Source organism: Limulus polyphemus, unplaced genomic scaffold (genome assembly GCF_000517525.1).
Source record: "Limulus polyphemus unplaced genomic scaffold, Limulus_polyphemus-2.1.2 Scaffold615, whole genome shotgun sequence".
NCBI lineage: Eukaryota > Metazoa > Arthropoda > Merostomata > Xiphosura > Limulidae > Limulus > Limulus polyphemus.
Window position 1 is genome coordinate 1 of NW_013666225.1, and position 12905 is coordinate 12905.

At 34.3% G+C, this 12905-nt stretch overlaps 1 protein-coding gene across 1 annotated transcript; it reads left to right on the forward strand.

Moving 5' to 3' along the window:
- The first annotated feature begins 7828 nt into the window (after nucleotides 1–7828).
- Nucleotides 7829–11399, forward strand: LOC106459481. Its single transcript, XM_013919105.2, has 3 exons — nucleotides 7829–7970; nucleotides 8354–8421; nucleotides 10346–11399. The coding sequence occupies exons 2-3, from the start codon at nucleotides 8361–8363 to the stop codon at nucleotides 11263–11265; spliced, it is 981 nt and encodes a 326-aa protein (XP_013774559.2). The 5' UTR covers nucleotides 7829–7970; nucleotides 8354–8360; the 3' UTR covers nucleotides 11266–11399.
- The last annotated feature ends 1506 nt before the right edge of the window (nucleotides 11400–12905 follow it).

Below are 12905 nucleotides of genomic sequence, written 5' to 3' on the forward strand. Positions count from 1 at the left end.
GCAAAGTTTTGTAATAGCCGCGAAGATGACTGGGATGTCTTACTCTCTCCACTGTTGATGGCCCATAGAACAGCAGAGCATAAAGCCACTGGATACACTCCAGCAAAACTGATGTTTGGTCGTGAGCTTTGGTTGCCAGTGGACCTGATAACAGGACTCCCACCTTACAAAGAGTGCCAGAAAGTGAAAATGTGCCAGAAAGCATGTTCTTGAAAGCGTTATCTGAAAGGATGGATGATATTCATCATCAAGCTATGTTATGATAAGAGATCTAGTGAAGTCAGCTTTGTACCACGAGACAATGTGTGGTTGTATAATCCTAGGAAGACCAAAGGGAAGTCTCCTAAGTTGTCTTCTCCATGGGAAGGCCCATATGATATAGTGGATCGTCTCTCAGACGTGATTTTCCGAATAATATGTGGTCGGCGAGGTAAGCCAAAGGTGGTGCATGTGAACATGCTTTGGCATTATCATGCTCCAGGAGATTTCAGTTGGAACAAAGTGAACAATTGAACAAATGATGCTGCTCAAGACGTGTCACCTGAAAAAGCCACTGTTGAAGAAGAAACTCTACTCGGTTTTGAGAGGGAAAACAGTGAAGCCGTTAATGAAGTTACTACCACTAATGTGACTGCTACCGATAATGGGATATTTCCTGATGGGGCAGATGAATCCCACGTAAAGCAGAAGTCAATGAGATGGAGACCAGTTCGAAAGAAGAAACGTCCTGTAAAATTAAGAGACTTTGTTGTATTTTAATTTTGTGTTTGTAAATTCTGTACATTTAGTTAAGTTATTGTTAATTATCTATTGGTTTAATGTAAGTGGATTTTGTTTGGAACAAACAATACTGAGGAAGAGGCAGTGTTATGACAGCAGAAGTCACGTAACGCTGGTGGTGCATTGGTGCTGGTGGCTCAAGTGATGAGTTTCTCGAACGATTGGGGTAGTCCGAGTGTTTTGGAGATACCCTCTTTGTATAAGCCTGGTAGAGGAAAGCCAGCGTGGAGGGCTATATAAATCAAGAGAGAGCAGTAGTTAGTTTGAGTTCCGTGTAATTTATGATTCTGTTAGTTTCGAGCTAGTGAGCCGTAAAGTGTGTGTTTTGCACTCGTCGAGAGTGAATTTATTAGACTGTGAATCGTTGTGATCTATAGCGTGTATTATAAAAGTTGTTAAGTTTAAAGTGACGGGAAACGTACTAATTGTGGGACTACTGTGTACTAAAAGTTTGTATAGAAGAAGAATAAAGTGGTTTTATCAAGAAAGGACTTGTATCGCTGAAGATCCTTGGAAAGAATTTCTCCTGGAAATAAACAAACAAGCAGATCCATAACAGTTCAAATACATTTAGTGGCAAGAAAATTTATAAATTCCGAATGTTAAAAGAAGAGTACATTATTACGTATAAAGTAGCAATCAAAATAGGTAGTGTTTAACGTTGTGAAAGCAATCTACAATACGTACTATGAGCTGTACTTTTGTAACATAACTACTGACCTCTACGTTATTATTATTATTAGCAAGTGTACTAGTTTAGTCCATAACAAGAGTTCAATGTTTGAGGAAGTGAAAATATATGATCAACATTTTGATAATGTCACCTACAGGTAGAAACGTTGAGAGCCAGCTCGGGCCCCGGGGCAAACATCCTCCCCGGGCCCTTTCCCTCTCTCTTTTTTAACATTTTCAAGAATTTATTAAAAAGAAGATCCAAAATTAGAACAGCAACGAGCACATAAACCGGACAAAATCATAGCAACAGCCGTTTTGACCTCACTGTATAAGCATAATAACGTTAATAAAGTAACAACAAATATCTATTAAATCTATAAAGTAACAAATACATATTAATTATTACTCAAATTATTATCTCAGTCGTTCTTAATGTATCAAGCGTCTATATCCAAAGAAAAGCCAAAATTATGGTTTTTTATCATTAAATGAAGATATAGCCTAAAGATGCTTTGCGGGCTTTACGGCATAACCAGGTTTCATTCGCCCGGGCCCCTGAGCAGTTACCCCCTTTGCCCCCCCCCCCTGTCGGTGGGCCTGCCTACAGGACAAGATGTCTTTTTCGATACAAGTGAGTAATAACCCATTTAATATGAATATCAGGTTTATTTCTTGTAATTAAAGATGTCAAACTATTACAAAAACTGTAATAATAGTGAAAACTCTGCCCGGGCTTAAATATTTATAATATTTCCTACCAGAGCATCGAGTAATAAATGAAACGTGAATAATATTTGCACACAAAGTTAATATTTGGCATGTTTGTTTCTTTATTTATTGAATAACACTTCCTATAGACAATTTTGCTTACTTATGAATATTCCAATTCCATTCAGTTTAAATATTCTTAATTAATGCTAGCGAAGCAACAGATTAAACTATGTTTATTTGCTAATGTGAGTCTAATCTTTACTCTTATCTCTTACAAGAGTTTTCACTAATTGCTGAATATTTCAATGTCAAAACTGAAACATTCTCTCATCAGCATTAATAAAAATATCAAGCCCACTGTATCTTCAGATAATGCTTCACAGGCCAATAACTACAGTTAACTTCATGCTTAACGTCTTAACATCCAGATCAAATTCTTTATTTAAATTTTACCTAACAACTGTGTTCCTAGTAATTGATTTATTTGTGCTATAGTACATTCATGAATTATTTTGTGTAATGTTTTGTATATATTTGCAACACCACACACACATATACGTTGATATACTGATACAAACCAAGCATTCCTGTTAGACTCGGTAACCTTCGATTTACTTGCTATTCTGATCATAATTCCAGTGGAAAGCTGGCTAGCTGAGCCATTACTGAGATTTCATCTCTCCATGATTATATATCACTGTCTGTGCTATTTATACCGCTTTCTGGATAAGAAGCAGCATGTCTCATGCATTGGCTCAATAATCCCATTTCATAACACTAACACACTAACTTCAGCTGTAATAAACCACAGAGAATAACCTGTGTACATGGAGTTATTATGATTATCTTTGCTATGTATGCTTGTGCTGTCCACTGTTTTCTCTATATAAGGTTTTCTCACAGAAGCACAGTTCTCCTGTTGCACTGGAAGAACTGACCTCCAATATTCACAGTACCTCCAGTACTATGTCAGATACTAGCCTGATGATGACTATCGTTACCCTGCAATTAATATGATCTAAACATTATAAGATACATGCTTCTAAATTCACATCTAATCTGTCATAGTTCACCATTATGAAGTAGTGTTAACTGGCTGCTGTGGCATCTGCTCTCAGAGTACTTAATATACAGTGGATTTACCAGCATTGTAGCCACTTCTGTATGTACGAGGAACCACACTTCTCACTCTAATAACATTTTAGGTTCGTACAAAACCACATCTGCTAGATCTTAAGCTGACCACCATATTCTTTTGTGCAAGATGTCAGCTACACTGAGTCAGTGGCCAACCTCGACTCTAGTTCTGTTAATTACCTAGCATGGAAGTAACATATGCTATAACTCTTTGCCAATCCTTTTGCATCTACTGTGCAGTCGATCTAGTATGTTTGTTTTAATTATAATGGTCAATACACCTTAAAATGATCTTGCTGGCTACACCTAAAGCACGTGTTTCTGCCCTCACTTCCAAAGTGACATCCAAGCAGAGGTTTCAACAGCATTGGCTGCAGCACAAGAATCATTGGAGGACCAAGTAAGACTTGTCCATTCAGTTGGAAACATTACATCTGCACTACAACACTGAGGTATGTTGTTGGCTGATTTACCCTCAGTGCAGTCCTAGCTCGACACAAGACACTCACTTCAGCAAAATGGTCATTCTAGATACCTCAACGGAAGTTGTTGCTATGTGATTTTTCCTACTGCGTTACCTGTTTGAAGTTATTAATTCAAACCTCATCACTGTGGACACTGCTTCAGAGATGGTGACAATATTTTTCACTCACCCACAACTGCTCAAGTGGTGCCATCTCATCTCACTAGAACCATGTTAACCAGAAATAGGATGTTTGTACTCTGGCCAGTGATTGTCTGGGAGTCCTATAAAGACTGGCCATTGAATCTTGGACTCGAAAGACTGCACACCACCACAATAATCCTCAGTTGTACGAGCTTCTTGCTTGTTGAAGTCTAACATATGCAAAATATTTGTTATTGACCTAAAAACACCCTTACAGTTAAATAAAAGTGAGTCTCGTTCACGTGGGTGACGTGTATGCCATGGACAACCTGACCTTGTGATTTATTTATATAAGAACATGTTCTCTCAGTTATATAGATACAGATCAGATAAGATATATACATAGGGAGATCACACCACTTAAGGTTTTAAACAAAGATCATAAGTTAAAGTGAATTTTGGAGTGTACAATAAATACTGTGATTATATGAAAGTTTGTGTCCAGTATCTTTATGTTGTAAGACTCAGTCAAAAATAGAGAGATTCAGGGAACAATTGTGTAACACAGTATATAGTGGTCCTCCTATTATTCTGCGGTACTTACCAATTTTACTCTGAACAAAATCAGTGCATCTGAGAATACCACACACATATTATCCTTTTATGATATCCTAATACAGAGATTTGGAGAGAGTTGTCACTATGTATGTATTTTTTTTTTCAATTTGAAATTTTCAATACCAGGAATAAAAGGGGCATTACATTTGATCTCTTTGATGACATGTTGTAAGTAATCAAAGAATTTCAAGAGTGCAATTTATTTTAATTTCTAATCAAATGCTTAAATTTTAATTTAGTCAGAATCCTACATTTTATTTCACATACGACATATATACTAAAAAGTGTGCTGTTATGAGTGCGCCACCCGCTGGCTCAAATATATTCTCCGCACTTTAGGGCCATAAGTGAGCTATTAGATCAGAAAAAGTGGTCCATGTGTTGGCGGTAGGTACTGTTAGTTAACTGCCTTCCATCCAGTCGATCAAGTTCGGGGACAGCTATGCGCAGATATGGTTTATACAACTGATATATTTAAGGGTACTTCTATCGTATGCACGCTCTGTAGGGCACTTTGGTTGCATAATTCTTGACACATTTTATAAGTGATGTTTAGAAAATTGATCAGTATAGTCGTTTCGAGCTCTAGTGATAAATTTCAATATTTTTGGTATGGTAAACACGACTTGAATTTACATAATTGCGATATTCATAGGCATAGCTCTGGGTGTTTGTTTGCAATTAGGCTTTAAAACATTTATTTTTACAAGTTCAGAAACAATATATATCTAACTATGTAAAATTAAATACGGAGCCCAAAATGTGTTTCGATTCATCACTTGCCACTGAATTAAACCACCTTCTCGGTATTCAATAATCCCGGATAAGGACAAATCGAAATAAAAAAAACAAGACTAGGCTGCTTATGGATGTGATATTTGTTCTTGTAATCAAACCAGTGAATCTATAAAAGTTTTGAATAATACATAGCTCTGATGCTACTAACGTATTCTTCTGGATTATTCAGAAGCTGATTAAGATGACATCGGACGATAGATTGGGCTTCTATTTTTGTTTAACAATCTTAAAAAGCGAGTATAGCGCTAGCTGGGGGGAGGAGAGAAAGGTTCAAGAACCAGCACTCCAATAACAAGAACCATTTGGTCTCAAAAACCTTCAATATAACTGTTGTTTTTAATTCACTCTGTAGTTAATGTGCTTTTTCTGTATATTCAGGCTTTAATGCATATCCTACTAACTTTAAATAGGTTTACTGTGGTAAGCCAAAACACTATACATACTTGTCTATTGATGCAGCTTATAAGTTCTGAATGGCATATTAATTGATATCATAGTAAACACTTTGAGGTACCCGTACTTTGTCCAGGTTATGAACTTAGAAAAATGTGGGAGTGGATGGTATGATACATAACATAAATATCCTAACTTTCATACAATTTATTTATAACATAGCATATTATTACAGTATTCATTATTACCTCACCAAAAGTTTTATATAAGCTTTATGAACTCACTCTGCATATACTTAAAACATAATGTACACTACGCGATGGTCAGGGTGATTTTATAGAAAGAGGTAGTGGCTAAACTAATGGCGGTTGGGTTGCTTTCTATTATCCGCTTTCCACACCACTTCTTAATGTCCTTCCACAGTGTTTCACGTTGTTAATTAATTGACGGTCATTGGCTGTCAATAGTACAACAAAACTTTCTGGTATGATAGCGTGCAACAAAGGGCATGTTAGTGGAGGTTCATAACCCCTCCACCCTCCATTTTTGCTATTATTGAGCATTTATTAACTTTGACGTAAGTTAACGTTAACTACGATACATTCATAGATAATGCCACGTCTTTAAACCAAAAACAAAAAAACTATATCAAATTTTCTATTAAACAGCATACACACAATGTGGGGGTAATGGCACACAAACGTCTTATATATCTCAGAGATGCTCTAGTACTCAGTACTCTCTAAGGAGAAATACAATGAAAAAATGGCCGCCACTATTGCAATAATACATTAACTCGGCTAAAGTTTCTACTCCAACAGCCACCATAAAGCTGATATGAAGAGCCGTTTCTTGAATTATACCCACTTCCTACTTTGACCCGTGACCTTAGAAGTTCATCCCATAAGAACTTTTGTTTTGCATTTCTTTAGTTATTAAATTATTCAATTTTAAAACGGGAAAGATAATTTTGGACCACCCTGTATATTAACCAATATTATTCGATATAAGAGTATTTCAAGTGCTGAATGACATATTCAGTAATCATGATACGATAATCATAACGTTACATAAGACTAGGTCAAAACATTCTGTAATAGCAATGTTTTCTAATCAATCTGATTTAAAGTCAAATCTAACATCGCCAGTGATATTTATTTTTCACTTTAAAAGAAAACTACATATTATTTCTCATCTTCCATCAACATTTACCACCTTGAAATAGAGGCGTATGAGTATAGAAATTATTATAAGTGTTCTCTGTTAGAAAGTCAGAAGAAAAAGACGAAACAGGTATCGCAGATGCTTTTTATTAAAACTTCTGAAAATAATACTCTGGGAAAAATAGAGTACCTTTTTAAAAACAACTGTTTAGTTAAAAGAAATATTCTTAGTTTATCCAACTTAGTTAGGAGACTTAGCGATTTTCGCTGTAACGTTATTAATATTATTATATTTAGAAAATAAAATTTTCAACTTGAAATACACTTTACGAGAACGAGGTGTAAAGATGCAGTTAAAAAACTCCCAAAGTTCGAGCAGCCGCCACTAATTTTGGGCTATTGATAAGAGGGATATATATAACTAGTCAGCGGTATCCGCAGTCAAAATGGCCTCTTACAGTTCCTGGAAATGAACACTGAGTAAATGTATGAGAGAAATATATATAAGAGTAATTATATTTTGTATTGTAATTGTTCGTGTGGGTATATATTTTAAATAATTATTCGTTACTGATAAATGTCGAAATAGTTTTGTTTGCAAGCTGTTGGTATATATGTTGTAAATATTTTCGTAGTGTTTGTGGAACATAAAATTAAGAAATGGTTATGTGTCATCAGGGATATTTACCGGTGATTACATGATTATCACTGTTCCATATGTAACACCCCATGGTGTTAAAATATAGATATTTCAGGTAGTTTATTGTTAAGTTATTTTTAGGATTTGTTTGGTAATTATTAGTATTTGGTAACCGTATATAAACATTTCCACGTAAAAGGAATCACGGGAAGAGTGGACCAGCTGTGCTGATTCTCACAGAATCTAGGCCTTGGAATTTTGTCATCGATTACAACAAATGACAAGCAGAAAGATCAAAAGTCAATTAGATTTCTCAATATATGTGAGAACGTCATTATGTAGAAAGATAAGAGGAAAAAAGGCATAAAAGACTTATTTCACTCCTCTCCAGATCAGTTCGAACAATAACGTCTGAGTATCCGAAGAAAGCAAGCCATAAAGAATAAAGGTAAGCTGCAAAAACATCATTATTTGTTATTGAATTATTTATAACAAAATTAAAGAATCCATATTCTTGAATAAATAATAACGTTAAGTCAAATACAATACACAGTCACATATGTGATGTTGCATAACCACATGTGCTGTTAATGACAAGTCTTTAGCAGCAACAAAAGTTGATATTATAAAATAAGTAATAAAAACAGAAGTAGGTAGTGGAAAAATGTTTTAACCTATCTTCATGTTGAAATTTAATAATCTCTATAGCACAGTGTATTTGCGTAAAGTTATGTTTGTATTCAAAATGACATATAGACCAACAAACAGATTTTTAAAGGAAATCTGGCAAAGAAGAAATTAAGTTTGTTTTATTTTTTTATAAACTTGTAGTTTCAACATGAGATTCCATCCAGTGACTATATTATTCTCTTTTGGACCTTTGGTAAACGCTTTAATCAGTAAGTAAAATAAACAAATTTATTTGATAAATAATTTATTAAAACAATATTTTATACAGAGAAAATAAAAACTTGTTACAACCCACGTCACACGAATAATGATGTTATAGACTAGTTTTATTGTTTTTAAAATTTCATTTTGAAAACAGTAGCTATAAACCACTGACTTAGATACACCTCTCAAGTTATTTCAGAATTTTAAATATTCTTTACTTTTGTGTTTTTTGAGATAAAAATAGTTCCGGTCAAGTTGGGGTAGCTCGAGACTTAGATGAATGATGCTTTCAAGATAGCTAATGTGGTGAACATCGGTTAGTTTTTCGTTTATTCAAAAGGAATTACAGAATGGAGATAAAGGTCACTTACACTGTGTATTACTTAAGTCACTTCTTTTATTCTTTTTTGTTGTATTTTTCTAAAACGTAGCTTGCTCATTAACAACAGACACAAAGATGGACATACGGATAAAAATAATTAGTTGTAATGTAGAAATATTTTGATTAGTAGCACAACAAATCCTATCTCATTATATTCCGTAAAGGAACACGTCTGGTGCTCCTCATTTAATTATGATGTTTTTAAGGCCCCCAGTGACACAGCAGTATGTCTGCGTACTTACAACGCTAGAAACCGGGTTTCGATACCCGTGATGGGCAGAGCACAGATAGCCCATTGTGTAGCTTTGTGCTTAATTACAAACAAACAAACAAAATGTTTTTAAGCAAAGAGCGTACGTTTTAAACAAAGGTTTTATCAGAAACCTTTTTTTTCCGGGCATAAAAAAACTTTTTTTTTTTGGTATTTGTTGAAAGATACAAAACTTGGTACGTAACTTTATCAGAGACCCTATGAGGTTCTGAAGCAAACTGTAGTTTAAATTAATTGTCAGCAGTATGTGTTCTAAAAGAAAGAAGCTGTCTTTATTAGGAATAACTGAAAACAAAAAATGTGTTTTTATTCCCTCTTCATGTTAAGACTAGTTTTCAGATATCTGAGCAGACAAACACGGATGGGAATGAGGGACATGAAAATTTGTTTACTTAGAACGACGTAGGTGGAGACTATGATGATATTAGTAAAATGCTCGATTTTCTGGAGCTGAGGTACTTCATCTTTCTTATGGCAACAGAAATCAACTAAAATATATTTGTTTCGTTAGTTCTTATTGATTTTAACATTTGAATTCTATTATTAATTTTCCCTCCATTGTGTTTTTTTTTAAACTTATGACTGTTTTTTTAAACTTATTTCTTTAGACATTTCTCCATTCATTCCTTCTCCTTTCCTCTGAAGCTTATTGACCTTCGGTACAATGATATTAGGTCGTGTGCTAGTTTTACAGTTGCTTGGATTAATATAATAAGCAGTCTTGCATAGACTTGACATTGATGATATCAATCTGTAAAAGAATACAAACACAAAACAACAGACCCATCAGTACTGGGTACTTTCACTTTTTTCATGTTCGATAGTGTTTACGTTCAGTGGAGTTATGTATAACACGAGCGTGGAAATATTGTGGGTATTTCGGATAATGCCACTACCTTCCATCTAGTCTAACAGCTCAAAATTAGAGACGGCTTGTTTAGCTTTGTATATATATCCAAAAAATAATAAATTCTTCATATACACCGCCGATTATTAGCAGTTTAAGCTGAGTAATTATTTTTCTGTCTTTGCAAACGTTATTATGCACTCCCATAGGATTTAGATAGTAAACCATATTTTGAACATCACCAGGTGTTTGAAGTAAACGTGAGAAATGGTTTCTGAATACATGCACATAGTATTTATATCTACAATAAACGGATATTACACTCTAGCGATATAACTGTGCTTGTGGTGGATATTTTTCATTTTAAATGATTGTTATGGTTAGCTTATAAATTGTTTAGGTTTTTAATAGTTGTTTTGTTGTTATTAGTTCCAAGTGAGATAATCACTAGAAACCGAAATGATCTGAGGAATCAACTTCCAGCAAGTGAAGGAAGTTTGTCTGCAGACATGGAAACTTTTAGAAGACCTTTGGTTCATTTTTATCCAATGAAACAAGTAAAATTGCCGGAAGAACTTGTCCAAAAGTTGATGAACACTAATATTGAAGAAGAAATTTCACAAGTCACGAATGATTTGGCTTACCACATGAAGCCTGAGGGTGGCCAAATAGACAATGTAAACATGAAATTGCTTACTTCATCTGACCAGTCGTTAAGTAATTATCTTAGAGAAGTTTTGGATAATTTTAAACAGGTTATGAAAGTTGGACTGCCAGATCTAAACATCCCAGTACTTGATCCAATGAAACCAGATGACATAATTATAGAGAATAGTAAGGGCAGCACACAAATCACTTGTGAAATAAAAGAAATGGTTCTAACTGGTCTATCAAATTACCAAATTGGATATTTAAATGCTAGTCTTATTCCGCCCCACATGGAATTTCAGCTTTTATTACCAAAACTGAATTTCAAAGGAAAGTACGCCTTAAAAGGAACAGCACTTGGGCTTTTCCCATTATATGGAGATGGTCCCGCTTCAATAAGTGTTATAGATTTGAGATTGAATGGTAAAGCAAAGTTTAAAATCGGTCTTGATGTGAAAGTTACTGCGACAGATTTAAAGCTTGACTTAGATTTCCGCAGAATCCTTGTAAACTTCGAAAATTTACTTGGCGGAAATAGTCTCGGCAAATTGTTGAATGCTTTGATTACCGCATTAGGCCGCCCAGTATTTAACAAAATGAAGGTGAAGCTGTTAGATAAGCTTAACGAAAACCTTTTGAATAACATAAATCGACAATTAAATAAATTTGATATTTCTCAGATCATATCAAAGTCGACATAAAGTAATGAATAAACGCCTAGTAGAATGAAAAAAATAATTTATTGTATGGTCTATAATTTCGATAATTTTTTTAACATTAAGCCTCTATTATTGCGAAAGGTGAACATGAATTAATAAAAACTCCAAATAACTAATGGTTATTTGTTTCTTTTTTTCATAATTAAAATATATAACAGGCATTACACATGTTACGTATAACAATTTCTAATAGCCTAAAACTGAGTTAAGTTTATGATATTTGCCAACAAGATTGATACGCACAGTTTTCTTTTTTAATAAATATATGTTTTAATATACAACCAATAATACAATTTCCAATAACAGTTATTACAAATAGTTATTACGAACAATGATTTATATACAAAAGTTTCACAAACTTACAAGCAATATAAAGTCCTCTTTCTAGTCTGGAACTTCCTTGATATCTTATCGAGGGTTGACCATGAGCAAGTTAATTTCGAGTTGACGTAGGTATAATTCTCTTAACAGGAATCTAGCTAGCCCTGTTGTTCTCGTTGATCACACGCCGATTACAGGTCGAGTTTACACCGATGATGTTACGTAATGTTTCCGTAAAAATACTGATGTGAATCCAGTGAAGTTAAATAGTTTGTAATGTTCGAAATTTATAAACGTTCCTCGTCAAATGTCTTATGTTTCCCGATTAATAAGCTTTATAGCAATCACAGTTATAGCTTCCGAAGTTTATAGCATACCAACTATAGCAAACCAATAATAGATACTGTTTTTAGGCGTGTCGCGTTGCTTATAGTTATAGGCGTGTGCAGAGTTTCTCAAAAATTCAGATTACATAACAATATAAAGCTACACTGGCGTTTACGTACACACATATATTGTTGATTTTTACAACTTTAGAGAATAGGCGGGCGTTTCGCAATACATATTTAACAGTATGCGTTATGTACATTTCTAAATATAAACTTAATTTAAACAAACATCGATATTGAAATAAATATAGAATAATAAATCCGTCACACAAACCACTACAACTCTTTAGTTTTGTCCATTTCATATCCTTGAATCAAAATAAATGATATTTTCTGTTACTCTAGCAATCATTATTGCATAACAAACGTTAGGTTTATGACAAAATACTCTTACTATTAAGACAAAGTGATATAAAGCTATAAAAATGTTAGTTTTCATTCACATTTCAATTACAGAAGTTAACTACGTTGTATTAAAACCATTTCGGAGCCTCACTACGTTGGTACAGTAATTTCACACGTCCAATTATACTTTACCTGACGACCATTGTTTTGACAAAAGCCCTGAAGCGTAGTTTCCACTGCAAAGGGCGGTCTATCGTAAAGTTGTCAAGTGTAAAGCTGACAACGTCTTCCTGTTAGCTTTCCATAATTCATCAAGTTTACAAGGAGCGATCTTTTCTCAACGCCAGTTTCGACATTCCAATTTTACAGAAATTTGTAGGTGCTGCATTCGACGACTTTACCAGTATGTCTTTTATAGCATAGCACGAATATCTGTTTCATTTTCCAGCTGGATTAGGTATTCGACGATTGAACTGGAGATATGGCTGGAAGCCTTATCTTGATGAACCCATATCATGTTGACCTCGTTTCCAGATGGAGAGCTTTATCGCTATGTTTCCTACTGGT